At 30.4% G+C, this 24933-nt stretch overlaps 3 protein-coding genes across 4 annotated transcripts in view; 1 reads left to right on the top strand and 2 right to left on the bottom strand.

The window, feature by feature from the left end:
• The window catches only part of LOC101505305 (protein SPEAR3), a 3306-nt gene extending 1551 nt beyond the window's left edge, over positions 1-1755 (bottom strand). Inside the window, exons 1-2 of the mRNA XM_004512959.4 lie at positions 1215-1755; positions 935-1045 (exon numbers count right to left, since the gene is read on the bottom strand). Of these exons, the coding sequence (XP_004513016.1) occupies positions 935-1045; positions 1215-1430 (327 nt within the window). The 5' untranslated portion in view covers positions 1431-1755. The remainder of the gene's footprint in view (positions 1-934; positions 1046-1214) is intronic.
• A 10448-nt stretch (positions 1756-12203) lies between these two features.
• LOC101504765 (polyprotein of EF-Ts, chloroplastic) lies at positions 12204-18423 on the top strand. 2 transcript variants are annotated; one of them, XM_004512958.4, is made up of 6 exons: positions 12204-12362; positions 13321-14979; positions 15140-15211; positions 15351-15569; positions 16165-16876; positions 17481-18423. In XM_004512958.4, the coding sequence occupies exons 2-6, from the start codon at positions 13377-13379 to the stop codon at positions 18112-18114; spliced, it is 3240 nt and encodes a 1079-aa protein (XP_004513015.1). In that variant the 5' UTR covers positions 12204-12362; positions 13321-13376; the 3' UTR covers positions 18115-18423. The 2 variants fall into 2 exon arrangements, with proteins under 2 accessions (XP_004513015.1, XP_004513014.1); XM_004512957.4 differs by having other exon boundaries at positions 15137-15211.
• A 528-nt stretch (positions 18424-18951) lies between these two features.
• The window catches only part of LOC101504448 (uncharacterized), a 14865-nt gene continuing 8883 nt past the window's right edge, over positions 18952-24933 (bottom strand). The window contains exons 3-9 of the mRNA XM_004512956.4: positions 21017-21114; positions 20652-20721; positions 20412-20460; positions 20236-20324; positions 20094-20141; positions 19423-19482; positions 18952-19171 (exon numbers count right to left, since the gene is read on the bottom strand). Coding sequence (XP_004513013.1) covers positions 19061-19171; positions 19423-19482; positions 20094-20141; positions 20236-20324; positions 20412-20460; positions 20652-20721; positions 21017-21114 — 525 coding nt within the window. The 3' untranslated portion in view covers positions 18952-19060. The remainder of the gene's footprint in view (positions 19172-19422; positions 19483-20093; positions 20142-20235; positions 20325-20411; positions 20461-20651; positions 20722-21016; positions 21115-24933) is intronic.

Raw genomic sequence — 24933 nt, 5'->3', positions numbered from 1 at the left:
TTTTTTACTAAAAATCAAAAAAAAAAAAAAAAATTAAAAAAAAAAAAAAAAAAAAAAAAAACTAAATTTGTCCTTTAAAAGAATTTCCAAGAAGATGCCTTAATTTGTTCTAATAACACCTTAAAATAATCCAATTCTCCATACTCAATCTTGCCATGCATATAATTTACTAAATTTTATGAGCAATGTATGAAACAAAAAAATTATGAATGAGAATTAATTCATTAATTTTATTGATGCATTATGGCAAAGATACAATCTTGGTCATGGTTAGTGGCTATGTGTGATAGTTTATAGTTTTATGATATTTTCCAATTGAGTTTATAAAAACTTCATGTAAATTGACATAGAAACTTTTAGTATATGGTCAAAGTTTAATTAATTTTAGTTTTTCTATAAAAAAAAAAAAAAAAACTAATGTAATGATGAAAGTGATGATGCAAATGAATAATCCATTTTTGGTATAATTTTGAATCTTTGATGATATTTTTCAGCTAGCATAGCACAATCATATCTTATCACCTAGGGTTAGTATTATTCTTGAACTTTCAAATTCAACCAACATAGACCCACAAGAGTTAATTAGTTGAGATCCAAAAATAAAATTTCTAGGGTTATTGAATATGCTATAGATAAGCTTTTGAATAATATGATACATATCATATATCATGTCATGTCATTACTCAAAGGAAAGAAAAATTAAAGGGTTAATAAAATAGTTACCTTGATTGCTTTGGGGACATTAAAGCCCACATGAAATATATTTGTTTTTGTAGTCAAAGTTTACTAATTAAGCATGACATAAATGACATTTGATTATGAAAATATGTGAAAAACTACTCATCACAAAGGAATGAAAAGGAAATATAGTACAAGTAAAAGCATAACTACAAATTTGGGATCCAAGAAATTAAAGCCAAAATATTACACATACCACAATATTTGGTTGGAAGCCATATGAAGTTGAGTATGATGTAGATGAAGATGAATAAGAAAAAGAAGATGATGGTATTGATGAATATGGTGTTTGAACTCTTGGATCTTCCTACATGATCATAATTAAAAAACAAATTAAAATTATCTCCATGGAATTAATTCCACAAATCCAAGTAAAAACTAATTAAAAATAAAAATTAAATAAAAAAATTAATTTTAAATTTTTTTGCTAGATTAGTTTGATTTGAGCATAGAGAGAAAGAATTTGAGAGACTTACATTGTTAAAATTAGATGGATAAGGGTTATGAAGAGGAGGATGATAACTATAAGCCATTTCACCATGTAATCTAATTTTCTCCAATTGAGCAACACCTAATCCTCTTTGTGGTTGCTTTGGTTTATCTTGACTATATTTTTTCTTCCCTTTTCTTGAAGAAGATCCACTTACTCTTTCATTTCCCATGTTTGAATCTCCAAAATAATTACCATCCATGTTCTTTCTTCTATGCTATGCTAAGATTATAGATAAAAAAAAGGTAGGTGGATTTTGCTTTGCAAATCCCTTAAAACTTGCATCCACTTTTTTTTTTGTAAGGATCACTTGCTAGGAAATAAGAGATCTCCAATACTCTTTTTTAAGCTACTAGCACAACTTAGGAATAATTGCATAGCTGGATCAGATTGTGTTTAGATTTCAATGTTAAGTTATACATATACGACTATAGATTCTATATATGATCTTTATCTCTCTCTTCTTCTCTCCATGCTTCAATTATTTTTCTTGAGTCATGTGAGAGAGACTATATATATATTTTTCTAGATATAATCACGCGTTAAAGACTATATAATTCCTTTAAATAAATCCAAAATAAAAAAATACATATTAAATTAATGTTTTTAGTTTTCAAAAAAATTAAATAAAGATTGCATGTTAAGAAATCCAAGTACTTTTGTTATTGGGAGTTTGGAGACTATCTTTGAAAGTGATTGTCCTTGATTTAAAAATGATTAATATAAGCTGTATAAGTATAGACCGTAGCCACGCGCCACAAGGTAGGCAGCAAGTGATATTTTATATAATTTATTTGCATCTTTATTTATTGCTCATATGATATTGCTGATTGAATATATTTAGTAGATGTTTGCTCAAACTTTCTTTCTATTAAAATATTCATTGAGGTATGCGTATGCTATCATCGATGATGAAGAGGTTGGCTCTTTTTATCCTTGTTTATCTAAGCAATCATATAATATATAAATAGGATTAAATTATACATAATATAAATTTTATAAAATTGTTTAAATTACATTAATCAAAGAAGATTACAGAAATTGGTGTGCATTGAAAAAAAGAAGGGAGGAGAGAGTAGGTTCCACTAGTGGTTTCCAAGTACTATGCATGTGGTTTGCAGTGAAGTACTATGCATGTGGTTTCCAAGTTTTCGGTCAATTTGTCTCAGTTGATAGTACATCTGAACGGCTTCATCTAAAAAGCCACGTACAGCTGTAACATTCCATAAATAAGTCATTTTTAAAAGACACTTTTCCTACTCAAAAAAGTCAGTTTTATTACAATCCCTTTTTATTTATTTATAAAAAAGTCATTTTTCAAAGTTTCATTTGTTTAAATGAAAAAATGTTTTTTGTAAACTGTTGAAATAAGAAGCTGTTTTTAGTAGTTTATTAGAAAATAATTTTTATAATAAATATTTTTTTAAAAAAATGATTTTTATTACGGTACATTAACTGACACAAATTTTTATTGTTCTTTTAAATCATTAAAAAGGAATATCTAAAGTATTGAGTATTAAAATTTCTTTTATTTTTATTTTTTATAATCAGTAACTAACTGGCTCATTATATGAATTATAAGTCTAAAATGTTTCTTAATTTTGAAGTATTAGAAATGATTGTGTTTATTGTTGTAAAAAAAAAAAGATTGTGCTTATTGATTTTTATTTAGGTTTGTTTTGTTATAGATATAAAAAAAATTGAGATTTAATAATTTGTATTAATTATATGCTATTTCTTTTATAGGTTTTTTAAAAATAATAAAAGTTATTTTGTGTTTATTTACTATGATAAAAGTTGCTATTTTAAAATTATAATCCATTAAAAATGATTTTAAAAAAGAGTTACTCAAAATAACTTCATGGTTTAAGCAATTTTTAATTGTTTTAGATATCTAATTTGTTTTATAGAAACTTCTAAATTGAGAAAAATTGTGGTTGAATGTATACAAAACTATGAGTGCGTGTAATTTTGCCTTTGATAGTGTATATGATTATAAATTCAACGTTATACGTAACATAAATATAAATTTATATACTATAAATAATTTTTAAAATAGATAATAATTTTCAAAACTTTTTACTTTTATAATTTTTTTTCAAAAGATTAAGGGTGAAAATAGGTTGGGTCGAACTAAACTTTGCAAGACTTATTAAACCTAACTTATATTACTTGTCAAACAAGATCTAAAAGCATGTTTAAAAGTCTATTTAACTATTACGTTATGAAAGTTTACATCATTCGATGTTAAACTTTTGTAAATAGACAAACAAGTTAACATATCAATGAACTTAAGTTCTATTTTAATATTTAACATTAAATTTTAAAGTATTCAAATTATATTATATCATATCTCAATTCTATTTTGTAATAATATTTTTGAATGTGTCAAATATTTATGTAAATCATTATCTTTAAGTTATAAAAAATGCTAGCAAATTAACGATTTACAAAAAAAAAAACTTATAATAATAATAATAATAATAAATTTATTTATATTTAATTAAATAAGTCAATTCAATAGACTTAAAAAACTTTTTCAATGATTTTAACCTAATTTTTTAAAACTAAATAGCTTCTAAAAAATATTATTTGTCTTATATATAAAAAATAAAAATAAAGTCTAATTTAATACAGATCTGTCATAGACTAAGTCATAAACCTTTATCAATCAACCTAACCTATTTTCATCTTTAACATACACGATGAAATTAAACCAAACATAATCTTATTAATATCTTAATTCATCTCACTCAATTTTATATTTAAACTAATTAGATTGAGCCAAAAAGACACGATTGTTTTTAACATACTTTTTTAGTTCCTAACCCATATTAAAATATATATCAATGAAATGACCCATTTTACAGCTATTTTCTTTTTAGGTGTCACAACTCTATGTATAATTATATATAATAATGTAATTATTGTTAGGGACACAAAATGATCTTCTTGACCTGTTTTCAAGAGGAGTGGGTCATATATTTAATGAGTTGTTTGTTTGGTGGAAAATAAAAATAGTCTCAAAATCATTGGCCAAACATATGAACCCAAGAAAATTACAAGAAACCCCACAAAACCCAACAAAAACATGTCATTTGTTTCTTAAGCAGACGACAGATTTTAGAATCATACAAAGTGTTACAATTAAAAAGAAAAATAAGATTTTGTTGCTTTTACGTTATTTGGGGATCTGCCTCCTTTCTTTTCCCTTTTTCTTAATTACCTTTTTCATTCTTCCTCTTCTTCTCATAATTTTCAATTGGACACACTATGGTTGGGTTCATGGAAATTAAATGATGACCTAAAGTTACTACTTATTTATATTAATTTTCGGTTACGTCGGTTCAACACATGTAGAGACTTATTACGAATTTTAACATCAAATTTTTAAATTTATAATTTTATTTTAGTAAAATTAATAATGTTTTATTAAAAATTATTTTTCAGACTTTTTAGAATATAAAGTATTTCATATAATATTAATTTTTAAAATAATAAGAATGTGGATTTGAATGTCAATTGATTTAATATTTATTGCGATAATATTAATTTTAGTTTATGAGGTACGTATTTTAACTTAGTAAATAAATTTTTGGAAGACTTTTTATTAAATATAAAATTTATTTAAAAAAAATTTATTTTAGTAACTTTATCCTTGACCTTAGTTTTAAGTGTCTACTTATGCATCTACTTAGAACTAGTCGGTAATTGAATTGAAAATACATACACTTAAACTATACTAATTTATCAATTAATTAAATTAAAAAAGAAGAAATGAATATCAAATTTTTTATAACATAAAATGTTAGTATTATTAGCATTGTTCACATATTGGATTCTTATTAGTATCATTGATTGATAATGCATTTTCTTGCTGGGTTCGTTGTCTAAAATTGCCATATTGGAGTATCTTCATAAAATATGCTAGGTAAGCTATTTGGTAACTACAATAGAATAAATAGAAATTAAAATTATAAATAAAAATATTAACAATATTAAATACTAGTTTTATTGTTACAAAAACAGTTATTTGATGATCTAACTCTATACATGATGGATTTATCAACTCTCGAAGTTATTTCAAAATTAAAAGAAGAAACAATTCCCTCTCATAAAGAAAATAGTTTCAATTAATATCACTTTATTATTTGTCACAATTACGTATTCGTAGAGTTGCACACTAAAAATTACTACAACATGGTCAATTACTTGATCTATAATACATAAAAATTATGAATTATAAAAGTGTCTTTAGCAAACTCTAGTTTTTATTACGTGTATTCAAAGCTATATATTTTAGTCATAGTATTTTTTTTTTGTTAAATACATTGAAATAAATTTTCGAGCTCTTGCAATAAGATACTCCCAACTTCATAATACATGGTCGCAATTTTGACGATGGAATTTTTTAATATTTCAATTTTCATATTTATAGTAATACCATGAAAAAAATTGTTAGCCCCTCTAAAATTACTCTTTGAAAGTGATTAGGAGTATTCTTTGATAGTGATTAGGAGTATAAATAGGTTAGATCAAACTAGACATGACAATATGTAGGGTGGATGCGAATTTTGTCTCATAAAAAAAAAAAACAAATTTGTCTCCATTTTTTTTATTGGGGGTGTAATTTAAGTCCTCATGATCTCCATCGACGATACGTTCAAATTTCTCCACCCTACATCCACATCATTTCATATATATAAAATAATAAATTTAAAAGCCATATTTATTATAACTAATATAATGAAAAAATAATAATTATGCAATAATAAATTTTTAAAAAAATATTAAAATCATATTTTTATATAGAGAGGAGATTATAATTTTTAATATTTAAAAAATATTGAATATATACATATATATAAAATTTAGAAATGACAATAATATTACTAACAGAGTGGATGTCGAGTGGATATCAACACCCCCAAACTCATTACCGCCCTTAGTTTTAATTTCAGAGAAAATCCACACCCAATCAAAGTAGATTTTCTCTGTTCAAATCGGGACATGTTCGGGTGGATATATGCGGATGCGAGTTGTGTTGTAATCTCTCGGTCGAACTAGACTTTGCAAGACCTAAATCTAGCCTATATTGAAAATGTTAGACCAATGTCTGACCTACTATTTATTAAAGGTCTAATTCTAAGATTTCACCTGACCTTTTTCGAAGCATGACAATGTCTGAAAACCTATAGAAAAACATACTTCATTATTATTTTATAAAAATCTTTTGGAGTATCTAATATTATACTACATCATATTTTAATTATATTTTAAAATAATAATTTAAATATTTCAAACATTAATTCAATTTAAATTACATAAAATATTAGCAAATTTATGATTTAACAAAAATAAATAATAATAATAATAATAATAATAGCAATAAAAAATATATTTATATTTAATTAAGTAGGTCGGTCTAGTATACTTAAAAGAATTTTTCATTTGCCTTAACCTGACCTTTTTTAATTAAATAGACTTTTAAAAAAGCTTTGGTCTAACTTATATTAAGAAGAAAAAAAACCTAGCATAGCCTGAGCCCATCATAGGCTATGTCATAGACCCCAATCAATCGGTCTTACATATTTTTACCTCAGATGGCCGCCTATCTCAACTATGTTTAAAGGTCACCACCGAATGGTACTTATATACAATTTTTCAATTTTTTTTTAAAAGTGTCAGTTTATGTTGGTTTCTTTATGAGAAGGAATTGAACTATATAGTCTAGAGTTGTTGGGGAATCCAAAATACGAGAGTAACAATGTGTCAAATGCTCCACGACTACAAAATACTTTTGACACTACATCTCTACTCAAAACCTCAATATGTTTGATGTATGAATCACCTCACTTATAATGTGACTAACCACTTACACTTGATTCCTACAATCTCCCCTCAAGTGTGAGTCTCTCACATTCTATATTTGCACCGTCATTACAACCAACGAAAGTGAGAGACTCGTGTCCTTCACTAAGCCAACCTAGAGCTCTTATATATACCACTTGTGGGGATTTCAAGGGAGCAAGAGCAACAACTGACCGAATGCTCCAGGACCACAAGTGACTTTGACATATTTCCACCCAAAATCTTAAGACATTAGTATATAAGTTATCTTTCTTATGAATCTAACATTTAGCTTATTCATAATTGATGTATGACTTAATTACTCAAATTTGAACCTAACAATTTTCCTCTAAGTATGAGTCTCTCACATGCTATACTCATTATTAGCAACATGACACACCTCCTAACTATACTGTCAATAAAACTTTATAATATTTTACAATCTAACATTTAATCTATTTATAGTCAACGTGTAACTAATCACTCACACTTAGATCCTTCTTTTTTTTTTACAATATTAACACAATACTAATCACTCACACTTAAATCCATTTTTTTTTTACAATATTAACACAATACACAATCACATTAAACTCCCGTGATATACCATATTAACTTTTATGAGAGGTAATTTAAGAAAACAAATAAAGCTAGGAAATCATCATATACCAATCCTCGTAGACGATGATGATGATGGGATGAAAACAAGGGATAATTATGTTGACCCGATTTGATTTTTATGTATTATTATGGAAACAAATATATAATGATTGTTAGTGCATCTTTATGTGTTGTAATAATATAAAAAAATAAGAAAACGTAGACAAAAGGAAGTGGAAAGAGATAGGGAATATATGGTAGTACCTTATACTATACATTTGTGTGGGCACATGCAAACTCAAACATGCATGTTGCAAACCCAAGGAAGTGAAGATTAAGTTTCAATGTTTCATATCAACACAAATCAGCAACAACCTTATTGTATTAGATTCTCAAATTATTTTAATCTATTGATGCATTACACACACGGGGACTTGAACCTAAATCTCAACATATTGATCATAGTCAAAAATAAATAATATTATTGTGGTACTCTTTCCAAGGTTAGTTTATTTGAATTTGGGTATTGAGAATATATATGCTTTGTCACAATCATTTTGAGAAGGAAAATTATGAGCAGGAAGGATCTTCCAAAATTCTCTCAAGATCATGGATCATGTACCAAATCTTCCTAGCTTGATTTTAATTATTTATATGTTGGGACGGACCCATAAATTTATCAAAGTGTGTAAACATTAATTTATGGCGGTTATAGAATAGCCGTGAATTCACTATAACCACAATTGAGAACTATCATAATATAGGTCAGCGACATTATTAACTTGAACTGTTATGCCTGTTGTATATTATGATTAAAAAAATTCAGAGACAATTTGTATTTATTGTGAATAATAGCTCGTAATAGTTGAAGAGTAACAGGGAGGGTTTCTTGTTTAAAGTGTTAAGTTATAGGTATGAATTTGTCAATGGTAATATATGTGAGGGTTCAATTAGAGATTCATTATGGTAGAAATCTATTTATTCCATATTAGAGGGTGAAGGTGGAGGGAGTAGAAATTGGTTTTTTGAGAAATTTTTGAAAGTCGTAGGAAATGATAAGGATACATCTTTTTGGACAGATCATTGGGTTATGGGATGTCTTTTTTGTGAGAGGTTTAGGCGTCTATTTAGTATGTCTAATGTTAATCAAATATCGACAACAAATATGGTGACTACTAGGGAAGGTAATGTGGTGTGCAATTATGGTTGGAGGAGGGAGTTATTTGAGTGGGAGAACGAGTTGGTGTAAGATTGTGTCGTGTTATTAGATAAAATTGTGTTGTAGGAAAAAAATTTAGATAGGTGGTTGTGGATAGGTAGACAAGGAAGTTAATATGCGGTGAAGGAAACATATAATCTACTTTTCAATGCTTTGACATAAGAAATACCTCAGATTTATTCGATAGTTTGTAATAAATTAGTTCTCCTAAAAGTGTTGGTGTTCGTGTGGAGAACCGTCCATTTTCAATGACCTACTAAAGACAATCTTGCAGTGAGAGCTATTGCATCACCTAAACCTCCGTTATGCATTGCATGACGTGAGTTAGAAGAGATTATTCAACATTTGTTTTTCACATGTCCTATTTTTGGGACAGTTTGGATGGACCTGAAGTAGTTTGGTTTGGTTGGTACCTTTTATTACGAGAGGGAGACTCATGCATTTCAATTTCTAAGTCTTCATTCGTCGGATAAAGATGTTCATGATAATTTAGAGCTATTTGAATGGTTTGTGTATGATCGATTTGGAGTGTATGCAATTCTATTATTTTTAATCATTGTGGGTATAATGTGTTGTTGATACTAGAGAAGATAAAAATGCTTTCGTGGAAATAGATTAAAGTTAAAGATAAATAATTTATTTATGATTTTAATTTGTGGTGTTGCCTCCCTTGAAAGTATTTGGATTCATAGCCTTATTTTAGTTTTACAATATATGTGATTGCGAGCTGTGCTGTCCCTTTGTAATTTTAATAGGTGATTAATAGTATATTTTAACTTTGATTTTTATCATTTTTAACACGATTTGTGCTAGGAATGTCATTAATATATTTTTTACTAAAAAAGATATATCAATTTCTTTGTGCTTACTATGTGTCTTCTTAATTATACAAATACTAACTTTCTTCTTTTTTCTTTCCCCCACGTTTTGAATATGTATGCAGCCATAAAAAAATCCAAGACTCTTAATGAAATTAAACTCTGATTTTCATACACATAATTTTCTTCTTACAAACCTCTTGTTGAATGATCCTACTAAAGATATAAAATAACTAAATTATTTATTCCATTATTTCATATTTTATTTGTTGTAGGTGCTGAGCTCACACCAAGTATTATAATTTATAATTATACTTATTTATTTATTTTTGGTATTCTTTCACTGTCTGAACTTGCCTAACAAGTGTGAATATACAAGCTGATGCAAAATTTAAATATTGCAAAATTTGTTTTCAGCACGTGTTGATAAATTTCCTTCTATTTGCAATATTAAAATGTTATTTTTACTTAATAACTTTGACACTTTACTTCCTCAACTTTTTTGAGTTGACTACGTATCTCTATATTAAAAAATAAACAAGTGAATAATTAATTGTTTTTTATTAGTATTTTAAATGTCAAATTAGTGGTAAAATATTGATATTGATATATATATAAACAAAAGCTACTTTGTGTTGATAGAAGACAAATTATCTATTGACATTGTCGGAAAAACAAAATCCAAAATCAAAAGTATAACTTTAAGTAAAAAATTTACACTTCATTGATGAAAATTGAAAGGAAAATTAGAAGATTTAGACTTAATTTAAGAAGATAAATAAAATATAACCTAATCAAATATTTCATTGACTTTGTTTTTCTCTTGACAATTTTTTTTAATTTTTTATTTATTTTTCAAATGTTCCAAATGCAAACAAGTCATATAGTATAAAGTTGTCCTCAAATCACTTTACCATTGAAACACTAAATCAATAAATTGATTTACACAAACCAAACAAATATTTAACATGGGACTAATGCCCAACCAACCCAGCTACCCACACTTAATTGTATATAGAGCAATCAAAGAACTAGTATTGAGAAGTTTCCACATATTATCCAAATGAGAAACATTTTCCTATCATTTAAACCTCTCCAAACAAGCAAAATTATTTAGAAATAAGTTGTATTTAGTTTAATGATTTTATTTAGATATTCGATTTTAAATAAAGTGAAATTATATTTAAATTGATAAAAATTAAATTGATTTAAAATAAGGAGAAATTCTCATTCATGCATTTAAGGCCTAATTTTCCATTTAGAATCCAATGTGTGTCGTGAAAATTATACTCCACACCTCTAAAATTATATTCACACCCCATATTTTACTAAATCACGTTTTACCTTTTTAGAAAAAACCAAAAAATTACAATAAAAAAACTTGCTAGATGGTATGCATGGAAGATTTCCACAGTGTTAGTGTTGATGTTGAAAAAAAAAATCAAAGGTTGAATAAGATTTTAATTTTGATAAAATTTTGAAATTTTGTTTTAAGTTTCTATAAAAGAAAATTTAGTTTTTATAATTTTTTTTTATAAGTTGTGTTTAGTGCTTCCTTGAATGAAACATCCATCTTTTTGAGTAATTCTTTTCAAACATGTTTAGAATAGTATTAAAAGTCCATCCACACATATTTAAATTTTTTAAAATTGATATAAATTAAATATGAATTTTTTAAATGTCATATACTCAAAATAAAAATACTGAGAATATGGATCTAGAAATCAAAATTTGAGTTTATTTTTTGTGAATAAACTTTTTATAGTGTTATAAGCATGTCTGCAAAAAAACATTTAAAAATATATATTGATATTCCAGTTAAAGTTAAAATTATTTGCATAATTATTTTGTAAGGACTGGTATCTATGATTTTTTTTTACAGGGACAAAATTTTATAAACATAAAAAACTTATTTAATCCAAAAATTAATATAAGAAAATTTAAAATAAATTTTATGAAATGCAAATGTATTCTAGAAAACTTAAATTTTAAGTTTTCTAAAATATAAATGTGTTTCAAAAAATTAAAGTTTAATTTTTCTAGAACATATTTATGTTCCAAAAAACATTAAATTGAGTTTTTCGAAATACAAATTTATTTTAAAAAAACATAAATTTGAATTTTTCAAAACAAAATATTGTTATGAAAAATTTAAACTTTGAACTTCTTAAAATACTTTAGTATTTCACTATACTCAAATTTAAGTTTTAATACACATTTGTGTTTAAAAAACTTAAAATTTAAGTTTTATGAAAAATGAATGGAATCTAGTGGAAGTAAAAAAAAGAATTTAAAAATAAGTAGTTTGGATAAAATATCATAAGGGTAGGGGTAAGGAGTATAATTTTTGTATGTTGTTAGTAATATGGGCTTTGAAGCCCAACTACATGGGTCTCTAAACAAGACTTAAACCGAACCTCAGCTTCGGAGTTTCCTTTGGTTTATCAAAAAAACAAAGACAAAGAAAAACAACGTTGTCTTGTTTCTCAACTGAAAAAAAAATTAAGATAAGGATTTAAAGCTTCTCCATTCATTTCCTTCCTTCCACGTTCACTCTCTATCATCATTACTCTTTTCCATTTTCACCAAAATATTTCAAATTTTACACTTCAAATTTCATCTCAATTGTGTTTTTGAAGTTTACAAGGTATAGTTTTTACTTCAAACCATGAAGTGTCTTTTGTTTTTCTGTGAAGATTTTTAGAATTAATTGTTTATTTCACTTTACTTTCTTGATAATTGAAATTGAAATTGGTTAATTGAACTTTGAAGTTTGGACTTAAGTTAACACTGTGCTTGTGAAATTGAAATAGAATGCTCTCTTGAAGTTAATTCAATAAGGTGATTATTTAATTTTGAAAAAGTTCTTTTGAGGTTTCATGGACTCAGCCAATTATCTTTATGAATGTGGTGTTTTCATGAAATGAGTTTGAAATTTGAAATTTATTTTTTTGGTGATTAATTTTTTGGGTTCAATATGGTTTGCATTTTAGACTGTATTTTATAATTTGTTTGGTGAGGGTTTAAATTTGTATTTGCTTTTATTTTCAGCATGAAGTTTTTTTAGATATGAATTTGTTATAGTCAGCAAACTCACACATTCAGTGTGTTGGCAACTGTTGAATTGAGATTGGACGGTTCAAATATTATTACAGATTTTAATCTTTTTAAAAAAATTAAAATACTGAGCTTGAAATATGAACCGTTCGATTTCGATTCAATGATCACCAACACACTGAATGCGTGGATTGCTGACTGCAGCAAATCCACATCCATGATTGAAGTCATGGAAATGCCATATGCTCTTAGCATTTGTCGTGTCGATTAATTTATTGACCATCTTTGTTGTGGTAAATTTCATTTTTAGTAATTTTCATGAAGACATTTCATTGCAATGTAGTTTTTGTTTGTATTTGCGTGCGATTTGTACAAAGATGCGATTGTTCATGATATGTTTTGTGGGGACATTGATGTTCATAAATGGAGTAGTTTGTGTCAGTGTTTATGCAATTTTGGTATGCAAACTTATCATTATGATGGCTACCTAGGTATTAAATTTGTTACTGAGTCTGCATCTTTTGATATTCTTTGCATATTCTATGAAGGTGATACAAGATGAACTGATCCTGAAAATTAACTAAGTTTCAATATTCAACCCAACATGAATCCGATAATATCATGCTCCGTTGGCAATGCTTCGATTATTCCTGGAGTTGCCTATTCGACAAGGAAGAACAACACCTTAACTAGATTCAATTTTTCAAGGAGTTCTTTAAAACATGGATCGTCAACTCGGAGATTTCTCCTTCCTCCATTCGTTGTCAGTGGAGTGTTTCCACAGAACAAAACGATATGCTCCTATCGCAAAATTTCTCGTACCTCCGTATCAGCCACAAAAATTGAAGTACCTGTGGAGGAGTCAGGTTCACCTGTTGCAGATGAAGTTCCTAGTGAATCTCCTTCAGATGAAGTAGGAACAAGTGAAGATTCGTCTCCTAAGTCTGATGCAAACACTAGTTCTACCAAAGCCGTCAAACGTTCGAGACCTCCAAGGAAAAGTGACATGCCTCCTGTAAAGAACGAGGATTTGATTCCAGGGGCTGCTTTTACAGGAAAAGTAAGATCTATCCAGCCATTTGGTGCCTTTGTCGATTTTGGAGCTTTCACGGACGGACTTGTTCATATTTCGATGTTGAGCGATAGCTATGTAAAGGATGTTTCGAGCGTTGTTTCTGTAGGACAAGAAGTGAAGGTGAAGCTGATTGAAGTGAACGCTGAAACTCAACGTATATCTCTCTCTATGCGCGAAAATACCGACACTGGTAAGCAACGTAAAGATGGACCAATCAATGCAGAGAAAGCCAGCCCTGGGAGAAGAGACTCTTCAAAATCTGGTCCAAAGAGAGATGGCATGAAGAAAAACACAAAATTTGTCGTTGGTCAGGAGTTGCAGGGTACGGTGAAGAATATGACGAGGAGCGGTACTTTTATATCTCTTCCTGAAGGAGAGGAAGGATTTCTACCGTTATCTGAAGAAGACGACGATGGATTTGGGAATATAATGGGAAAATCTTCGTTGGAGACCGGTCAAGAAATTAGTGTACGAGTTTTGCGTATCACGAGAGGACAAGCGACATTGACTATGAAGAAGGAAGGAGCTGTTGTGGAATTGGACAAGGCACTTGCACAACAAGGGGGTGTTGATGTTGCAACAAACCCTTTTGTATTGGCTTTTCGTAAAAATAAGGATATTTCTGCTTTTCTGGATGAGAGGGAGAAAATTCAGAGCGAAGTTAAAAAATCGTCAACTACAGAAACATCGGAAGAAAGTAAGGGAGATGTCGAGTTAACAGACGATGTTTCTTCTGCGTTAACAGATAGTGCTGAAGTTGATATCTCTAAAACTGAGGAAGATGTTGTGGGAGCTAGTTCATCGGTTGGTTCCTCAACAACTGTTGCAGACGATGAAAGCAACCAAGGAAGTATAAATGGTGCCACTGTTAAGGAAACGGAGGCGGTTTCTGAAACGTTGGCTCCCGAAGAGGATTTATCTGCTGCAGTTCCAATTATCGAGGAAGTTATTCAGACAGATACTGCAGCAAGCGATGTAAAAACTGACTCGCCTATTGAAGTAGCCGATGAAAATGTAATAGAAAATGTAACCGAAGAATTTGCAGCTGCAACACAGTTAGCCAGTGATGCAATTGAGCCTGTTACAGAATCAGACATTACATCAAGTGCACCAGCTCCCCAAGAAATAGCAGGTTCTTGTCTGTTTCATTTGTATTTACATATGGAAATACCAATTATGTTCCTTTTTCTGAAATTTCAACTAAAATCATACATATTGTATGCAATAAGATGCATGTTCAAGTGTTATGCTGATTAATTTACTAAATAATATTTCCTTTGCATTTCCAGTAGATGACAGTGTTGGAGCTGTTCCAGAGAACAATGAGAATGGTGATTTGTCTCCTGAGGGAAGCTTGAATGAAGGTTATTCTTAATTCAATTTCAAATCCTCCTTGCCTGACCAATCAATCGATTTCATAAAACCGAAGCATTTGACATCATCATAGTTTGCTTATTTGCAAAATGGAGGATTTCTCTTTAACTGTGAATCTTCTGTCAACAGATGGAACAGAAGAAAGCGATCAAGTTCCTGCTCCTGAAAGTCCTGCCACTGAAGTTGTAAATACCATTGACAACATCAAAGAAGAAGTGCAAGAACAAACACCTGTTGTAGAACAAGTTGAAGATGAAGTGGTTGCAATTGCATCCGAGACAGACAGCACCTTATCGAATTCTAATGGACAAACTGGCATTACTGCTTCAGATGAAGGATTGAGCAAAGGTATAATAAATTTCATCTTATTCGCTATATATAACAAGTCTCATTTTTCTGTATCAAACTGAAGTAAATTTGTGATGAAGTGGAGTACATGCTATAGGATGGATTGCATGGATAATGTAGTTGTGATGGAATATAACTAGCTATACATTTCGTAATCGTTTATACTTCCTCTTTTCCCATCTTTTATATTGTTTATGTATAAAATTTCATTCATATTCACTGTTAGTGTAAAGATTTTTTACATTATCAATCAACCATAATCTTCAGATTAGAAAAAAAGTTTGACTTTGATCCTCACTAGTAACTACTCCACAAGTCATGCATATGATTGATTTCGATTTGTTGATAGAATAAAACTTTTGACAGTGGCAATCTATAGAAATTAAACTCTTATGTGTATAACAAATTTTTATTGGTTATATATTTTCCCTTGCTCCTACTCGGAGTTTGAACCAACCAATGCACTTCCATGTTGATCAATCATCAATGGCATTGCCTTGTGGAGTTAAAAATATTTCTTGATTTCCCATCCTTTTGATCTATCTTTGAATTTCTAATTGTTTAATGTCTGTTCTGCCCCCGCTTTCGATTGCAGCAACTATATCACCAGCACTTGTGAAGAAACTTCGGGAAGAAACAGGAGCTGGAATGATGGACTGCAAAAAAGCCCTATCAGAGAGTGAAGGGGACATTATCAAAGCACAAGAGTTTCTTAGGAAAAAAGGCTTAGCAAGTGCAGACAAGAGAGCAGCCAGAGCAACAGCTGAAGGAAGGGTAGGTTCTTACATCCACGACAGCAGGATCGGTGTTTTGGTCGAAGTAAACTGCGAGACTGATTTTGTCTCCCGAGGTGATATTTTCAAAGAGCTTGTTGACGATATAGCCATGCAAGTGGCTGCGTGCCCTCAAGTAGAGTATCTTGTTACTGAAGACGTTCCTGAGGAACTCGTGAACAAAGAAAAAGAGATAGAAATGCAAAAAGAAGATCTTGTGTCGAAACCGGAGCAAATAAGAGCGAAGATTGTTGAAGGACGGATAAGGAAAAGACTTGAGGATCTGGCCTTGCTTGAGCAGCCCTACATTAAGAATGATAAAGTGACAATAAAGGATTGGGTCAAGCAGACAATTGCAACTATTGGAGAAAATATTAAAGTTACGAGGTTTGTGCGGTTCAACCTCGGAGAGGGTTTGGAAAAGAAAAGCCAGGATTTTGCTGCTGAAGTGGCCGCACAAACTGCGGCAAAATCAGTGACTACACCAGTGAAAGAGGAGCCTGCTGCTGAAGAAGCCAAAGAGACTGAACAAAAGTAAGCAAATTTAAGAATTATTACTTGTTATTGAGTCATTTAATTTTTATAACTAGGTTATAGGTTTTTGGAATGTGCATTAGTTAAAATTCATAAACATTCTAAAATTTTCATAACAATGCCAATTGCCAAAGTAGACTTTGTGTTTGGAAAATACCAAAATCACGGTGAACCAAAATTTATACATCAAAGCTTCTAAAAATCACGGTAGAAAACCTCTAAACTCGTGGTGACAGTTGTCCACCGCTCAACCAAACATGTATGTTGATCCATAATCTTTAAACACAAGTTGTAATGAATAACCCTAGACTCGAATAATAGAAAGGAACTACATCTACTTTGCAGTTGGACACATAGATACAATTGGCCAAAGTCCGTGATCAAATCTTGTGTGGTTTTGTTTGCATTTTTCCTATTAATTTTTTTGAACCGAGGTTGTTGATCTAACAATTACATATGATCTATGAATTATTTTTGGTATAGGTCAAACTTAACCTAAAGGTGTGAGTGTCTGTTAGACAATTTTACACTAGAAACATTGAGAGAGGAAGAGAGTGTGTTTTCTGTTTCTGCAAGTCTTAAATTGTACAATGTTGTGTTGCAGGGAACCGACAGTAGCGGTATCGGCTTCGTTGGTTAAGCAATTAAGGCAAGAAACTGGCGCGGGGATGATGGACTGTAAGAAAGCTCTAGCTGAAACTGGAGGGGATCTTGAAAAGGCGCAAGCATATCTCCGAAAAAAGGGTCTCTCAACTGCTGACAAGAAATCCGGAAGGCTGGCAGCTGAAGGAAGAATCGGTTCATACATTCACGACTCACGCATCGGTGTTCTAATCGAAGTTAACTGCGAAACTGACTTCGTTGGCAGAAGCGAGAAATTCAAGGAGTTGGTGGATGATCTCGCAATGCAAGTTGTGGCTTCTCCACAAGTACAGTTTGTATCGATCGAAGACATTCCAGAAACAATTGTGAAGAAGGAAAAAGAACTCGAAATGCAAAGAGAAGACCTTGCTTCGAAACCCGAGAACATAAGAGAAAAAATTGTCGAGGGAAGGATCTCGAAGAGACTAGGGGAGCTTGCTCTTCTAGAACAGCCTTTCATTAAGGATGACAGTGTGTTAGTGAAAGATTTGGTTAAACAAAGTATAGCTGCCATCGGAGAGAACATTAAAGTGCGGCGTTTTGTTCGATTCACGCTCGGAGAGACATTTGAAAAAGAAACAACAATACCAGAATAAGTGATTTTCAAGACAATTTAATGTTGCAGAGTGAGATCAATTTTGAAAACAGAAATCTGATTCTTCGAAATAACCGAATGTTCATTAGGCGCGGTCACATTTTACTGATCTGTATCTGTATTGAAGATACATGAGGACTAAATTTTGTGTAATTCTCTGTGGTTTATGTGTTGAAATTATTAGTTGATGCAATTTTAATTTACAAGTTTCATTAAGTTTTGAATTCTATGTATGTTTCATTATTAATTCTTGACACTTATTACTTCTCATGTAAATGTTAATCATCAATTTGAATAATTGATTACCTCATCACATTTTCACTAAATGTAGTTCAATAATTTTTAAGTAGATTATCAGTTTATTCTTTCAAAGATTATAATGTTACCACATTAATCTTTTAAGTTTTTTTAATCTCTAAATTAATCCCTATAAAAAATGAAGTGTCACTAAAATAATAATCATTTAATGGACTTTTTGCTAAATATTGTCATTAACTTCATTCACATGAATATTTTAATTTTTTATTTAATATCTAAATTAGTCCTTTAAAGATGAAGTGTCACTATAATAATCATTCGATGCACTTTCTCCAAATTATTGTCATCAACTTCATCAAAAAGAAAAATTTGGTAATAATGTTGTCATGGAATTATTAATTTGTTAATAAAAAAATCATTAATTCGGCAATAATGTTTTTAGAAGACATCATTTCAATATTCAAGGGCCTAATTTGATTGAGTGAAAAAAAAACCCTAATTTGATGACATAAACAATTTATAAGTTGTGCTCAATTACCAATGAGAAATCAACCAGTCTAAACAAGAGCTTGTAAGAGACTGAGAGGAAAAACACATAAATATCTTTCTTAAATAGGTACATAACAAAAATTTCTTCATTAATTTCCAATCTTATCATCTATTGCAATATAACACAAATTATGTATGCACTAGATGCTTCTGCTTTGATGACTTGCAGGTACAAATCGCCATAGGTCAACTGCAATATCAACCTCTTTCTTCTTATGAAATTTGTACAATTTTGGTACATCATACCGAAGCTGCAAAATCACAAACAAAATAAGATTTCACAATATGATAAAGGTCCAAAATAACCGGAATAAGAAAACTAATCTTTCAACAATACTTAAAGTAATCTTGTGTTTGTGACAAAGAAATGAATATATGTTATGTGCCGCATGCGCGCTACACTGATGCATTCAACAAGTCTATAGTCTTGTATACAAATATTAACTTTTACCATAGGACTAAGAAATATCCAAATACTGATATGTAACAAAACTGCACTCACCTCACAGATAACTTCAGCACTTCTAGCATTGAAATCCCTTAAAGCTGAGCGTTTCACATGCTGCAATCAGATGAAAAATTAACACATGGTATTGTCACATATGAGGGAAAATTTCACTCTTGCTGTTGAGAAGCAGCTACATAGAATTATACATGCAAATGCATTAATTGAATAAAAAGACCATCGGTTAGGAAAATAAGACATTGGTGATGGTCTGAAAATTAACCTCGGTGAAATTATGATAGTTGGTTACATGTATCAAAGTAAATGCCAAGTTTTTCAACCACTATCTTTCAATTTCTAAGTTTGTGGGGAAAGCTTCTCTCTATGAAATAAACTTCTAAAATTCTTCAGCATGAAGCTTATATATAGTATGTATTTAAGAATGTATTAACATAAAAAAGAAGGGGGATAGTTCATGGTGAAATTAATTACATTTTTAAAAAATGAGTCTAGTATGCAAAAGCTTGTTAATGAGCTTCAGTTAAGGTCGAATTGATCGGGAGTACTCGAATTTGAACTCTGGCTAAAACAATCCTTGGCTAGACTTTACTTACCTCAACTGAAACCCGGATCACCAGAGGCTAAGTCTTTTTCCCTTAGAAACCGGAGGGTTGAGACAAAAAAAAATACTCGTTTGAAAAACTATAATTTAAGTTGCAATGACTTACATCTCTTGTTGAAGTCTTATGCAAAGAATAAACAGCTTGAGAAGCAACCTGACGAAACAAAATATGGAACAAAGGTATAGTTCTCATTAGTCATATGTTTATACTTTATATTATAATAACCAGCATCCTTGCTATTGCTTACCTTCAAGGCAACAGAAAGAAAATCTAAATCTGCACCCTTTTTACGAGTTCCAAATGGAGGATTCATTATAACTGTATCAACAATTGGACCTGGCAAAAGTGTACCAACGTGATCATATTATATATTATATGCAATGATATCATACTATCAAAGTACAAAGATGATGTTGAAAATACCTCTCCAAACCAAATCCAAAACATTAGACTGAATAAAATCGATATCCAGCTGCAATTTTAGTTGGATAACAAAGGAACAGTGTGTATCAGTTAGTAGTGGCAAACTTTAACATAAATATTGCTTCTGACAAAAGATATCAATACGAAATGAGCATTATTATTCTTTCTCTACAACAAGAGATCTGGTTATAATGAAACCTAAGCATTCATTAACCAATATAATCAGTGTAAGGACAATACCTCGAGTTCCTCGGCATTAAGGGATGCTATTTCAAGCGATTCTGGATCAATATCAATGCCAAAAACATGTCTGATCAATGCTAACACAAATCAAAAGAATTATTACAGTAATATATAATTTGAAGCACAAATTTAATAAACACAAATTCAAATTTTCATCCTTGAGCTTGGTATTCGATTTAGAAAGGAGGGACTCTAAGTGACCGTGTATGCAAAGCGATGTATAATTCGGAGATTAGGAAAATACAAATTCAAGCAATGTCAGTCTCAGTTTGGACTTACGTAGCATAAAATAAAGTAGAGAACTAAGAAACAAAAATGAAACAAACAGATGAAAGATTCCGGAAAAGCAGGCTGCAACTTACTCTGCGCTCAAAAGGGCAGCGGCAATGCCTAAAGTACCACAACCACATCCAAAGTCAGCTACTACTTTGTTGCTCACATCCCCAAAAGAATTCTCTGCCTGATTCACATGAATCAATTCACAAAAAGAAACATGACTTTCACAATGTGGAATTAAAATAAATATTCTTAGATTAAAAAGAAAAACAGAACTAAATTCATCCATAAACTTTTTTCATTGCAAATCAACATACACTAGCACACCATTGGATTGATTTTACTACAATACCCTCCCCATCTTCCCCTAAGCCGAACCACAAGATGAAAACTTTCCATATGATTATCAAGGCACAAAGAACAGCAACCAAATATTCCAAATGTTATCTAAAATCCAACAACTGGGTAGTCAATATCAAAAAATAAGCATATATCATAAGAAAAATACCCATTAACAAGCACTACGAAATGAATGGTGCAATGTATCACTACAAAAAAAACAGATTCTTTACTCAGCCATATCACTATCAATGTCTGTTCACCACCTTGACAATTACTACCACTGTCTCTTCACCTCCACTATTGACCCAATGTATGGTGCAAACTCTTCTCAACACTTTTTATTTTTAATTTACAATTAGGACTTATTTTGATACCTTTTTTTTTGTTCGATCAAATTATTCTTGTCTATCTATTCTAAAAAAATATTTCCTTAAGCTTCTGCTTCCCACCAAAATATTTCTAGTTCTGGTGTTTTATACATGGGTCACAACTACTAGTCTATCAATTTTAAGAAAAGCCACCCTCTAATTACGTGCCATTTTCTTAAGCTTTCGTTTCCCAACAAAATAAATATTCAGTTTCCATGCTTCTATCACATGCTACTATCTATTTAAATTAAAGGGAACCAAATTAATTCCTCATTACTTGGACAACAGCCTTGTTTAGTATGATAAATTAAACTACTGCTATGGCATGGATGTCTAGAGAGAAGAATTAAACTAATCGAACAAAAGAAAAGCAATAACATCATCGAAATGAGTTCAACTTCCCTTATTAACATAACACACTAACTAATTATTAACACTTTTGTTCTAAAGAAAGAACATTAGGCATGAAAAAGTGAAGACAGAAAAAAGCAGCATAGATGTGGAAGATATGAACGGGAATTAGATGCCATCTAATTATTAATAAAATAAACTTGCTGAAGAATAACGCCTGCAAATAATATTTTGAGGAGACAGTGCAAATATTCTATATTCTATACTCTGCATTTATAAATTTCCCAAACAAGCCGAACCATAATAACCAGACAGGAAAAGAATTAGCAGCTACATTTTTTCTATTGTCATTTATATATGTATAACTTTCATTGGTCCTAATTAATATTCAAGTCTCCTCTCTTCCGGTCGACCTAGTCAAGGTATGTAAGTATGTAACTAGTTACTTCCAGTTTGTGGAGTTGTGTATTCCAGGTTCTTGTGCAAATTTACTGGAAAAAAAGTGGTGCAAACATATATTCATAAATATCTTGTCAGACATTACTTACCTTTCAAATAAAATCTGGATTACTAGGAATCATTTTCTTTAAAAACTGAAAAATTGAGACAAAAATAACATGGGAAATAGTCTTCCCAGTAACGGGTACACACACATGGGAACTAATGCAAGAATCCTATCTAGAAGAGAAGATCTTTACCTGGAAGATGGAAGGTGGGAGACATGGATGGTGTCATACGACATAGGTTTGTCATCCGTTGAACTCGTTTTAAAAAAAATGTATGACAAAGATGGTGACGCCAAGTACTTAGCATTCAAAGTCATGAGACCTGGATTTATTTCATTCTATATAAATAGACATAAAAGAGATCTTCTTAATCAAATTAAAATCAATGGCCACAGAGGTTATGAAAAAAAATTTGTTAACGAGACTAGGAATCATTGGGGAGGGATTACAAAAACGGATGTTTTATACCATGGGAGTGAAAATGAGGGGAATCTTTTAGTGGTTGAGCAGAAGTGCAAGAGTGGACTTGAAAATCCTGGTGCAGTGACTGTGGCACACTACTATGCTGTTAGTAGTCAAAGTTTGATTCTTCGAAAAAAATATGATGTTGCGCTTTCAATAGTGGTAGATATTAGACTGTTGAATAATGGTTTGGATGTTTCAGTGAAGGGTCCTTCTCAACACCCTTCTTTTGCATTGCTTCAAATGTTTCAACAAGTATCAAGAACATGGACTTGGAAGTGGACTGCATGTCCTCATTGTGCTGCTGAAACTCAGAGGAGGCAGCGCATTGGTGTGAACGGACAGCAGTATGAGATTGAGTATGATGATGAAAAAAGAAAATGGCCTAATAAAATAGGAGGAGTTATTATTAATATCAATAATATTGGTGACATTGAGGGCAATAATAATGGTAATGCTATATTTCAAAATAATTGATGCATGTTTATCAACAACCAAGGATGTCTATAATTCATATATTTCAGATGTTGTAAAAATATGCTTTACAACATCTGCCATTTTAGGGTTTTATTACTATATATATATAAAAAAGGAGGGATAAATTATACCCGAAGAGTTACGTTAACATTTATACTCATTCTATAACATCCTATCTAATAAATATTTATAAAAATCTAGCATTAGATTGAAAGTTACTATTATATAGATTACATATATAAAAGTTTGACATTAATCTATAATCATTTCATATATCATCAAGATACGTCAAGCTTAACATTATATAGAATTACACCGTCCACGTTAATCGTAATGACATAGGAAATGATTATAGATTGATGTCAATATTTACAGATATGATCTATATCATAGTAACTTTCAAACTATCGGTTGATTTTGAAAAATATTTATCCGATAAGAACTCTAAATTTGACGGCTGGATTTACAAAACCACCTTGACACTACTACCACTATTGACCCAATGTATGGTACAAACTCTTCTCAACACTATGTAATTACAATTAGGACTCAATCATGAAACTTTTTTTTGTTCGATCAAATTACTCGTGTCTACCTATTCTGAAAAATATATTTCCTTAAGCTTCCGCTTCCCGCCAAAATATTTTTAGCTCTGGTGTTTTATACATGGGTCACAACGACTAGTCTATCTATTTTAAGAAAAGTCTTCCTCCAATGACGTGTCATTTTCTCAAGCCTTTGTTTTCCAACATAATAAATTTTTAGTTTCTGTTGAAGTTGTGGGATTTTAGAGAAAAAGAGGAGATAAAATAATAAAGGTTTGAATATTATTGAAAATAGCTTAATGCTGACTTGATTACAAAAGACTCAATAATAATCTATATTTATAGAGAAACATAAACTCAATCCTAAATCAGAAATAAATCATAATAATAATGAGAGATATTCTAAGATATCTCTATGATTATAAATTGATCTAAGAAATAACTCAAGATACTCTAATATAATATAAAAGATCTTATAAGATATTTTCTAATATTCTGACACTCCCCCTCAAGCTAAAACTTACTAAGTTTTAGCTTGTTACAAGAAAACAATGTTTTGCTCCGCAAAATAATAAAAAAAAGGTGGAAAGGCAACTCAGGGATGCAGGTGAAGTCGGAGAGAATTGCTATAAATACAGCTAGCCAGATAGCCGGAATGATCATCAGCGTGAGAGAAATTCATGGCAAGCAGTTGAACAAAGCAAGGTCTGTCCTTCTAAAAAACTGCATTTGGAAGCTTCAAACCAATAATATCAGAGACTCAAAATATTTAAACTTGAATTTGCTTCAAGGAGAGAGAGACATGCTTCAAGGAGAGAAAGGCAAGGCCAATACATCTGGGACAAAGATGGGGCCAGTGTATCTGGGATAAATTGCCAAGTTGTATGCATGTGGTTCGAAAGAAAAAGACTTAAAACATATCTGAAACTAGGAAGGAAAACTTAAAACAAAT

Source organism: Cicer arietinum, chromosome 8 (genome assembly GCF_000331145.2).
Source record: "Cicer arietinum cultivar CDC Frontier isolate Library 1 chromosome 8, Cicar.CDCFrontier_v2.0, whole genome shotgun sequence".
NCBI classification, from domain to species: Eukaryota; Viridiplantae; Streptophyta; class Magnoliopsida; order Fabales; family Fabaceae; genus Cicer; species Cicer arietinum.
Note: the sequence above shows the minus strand (reverse complement) of the source record. Positions and strands in the feature narration are given on the sequence as shown.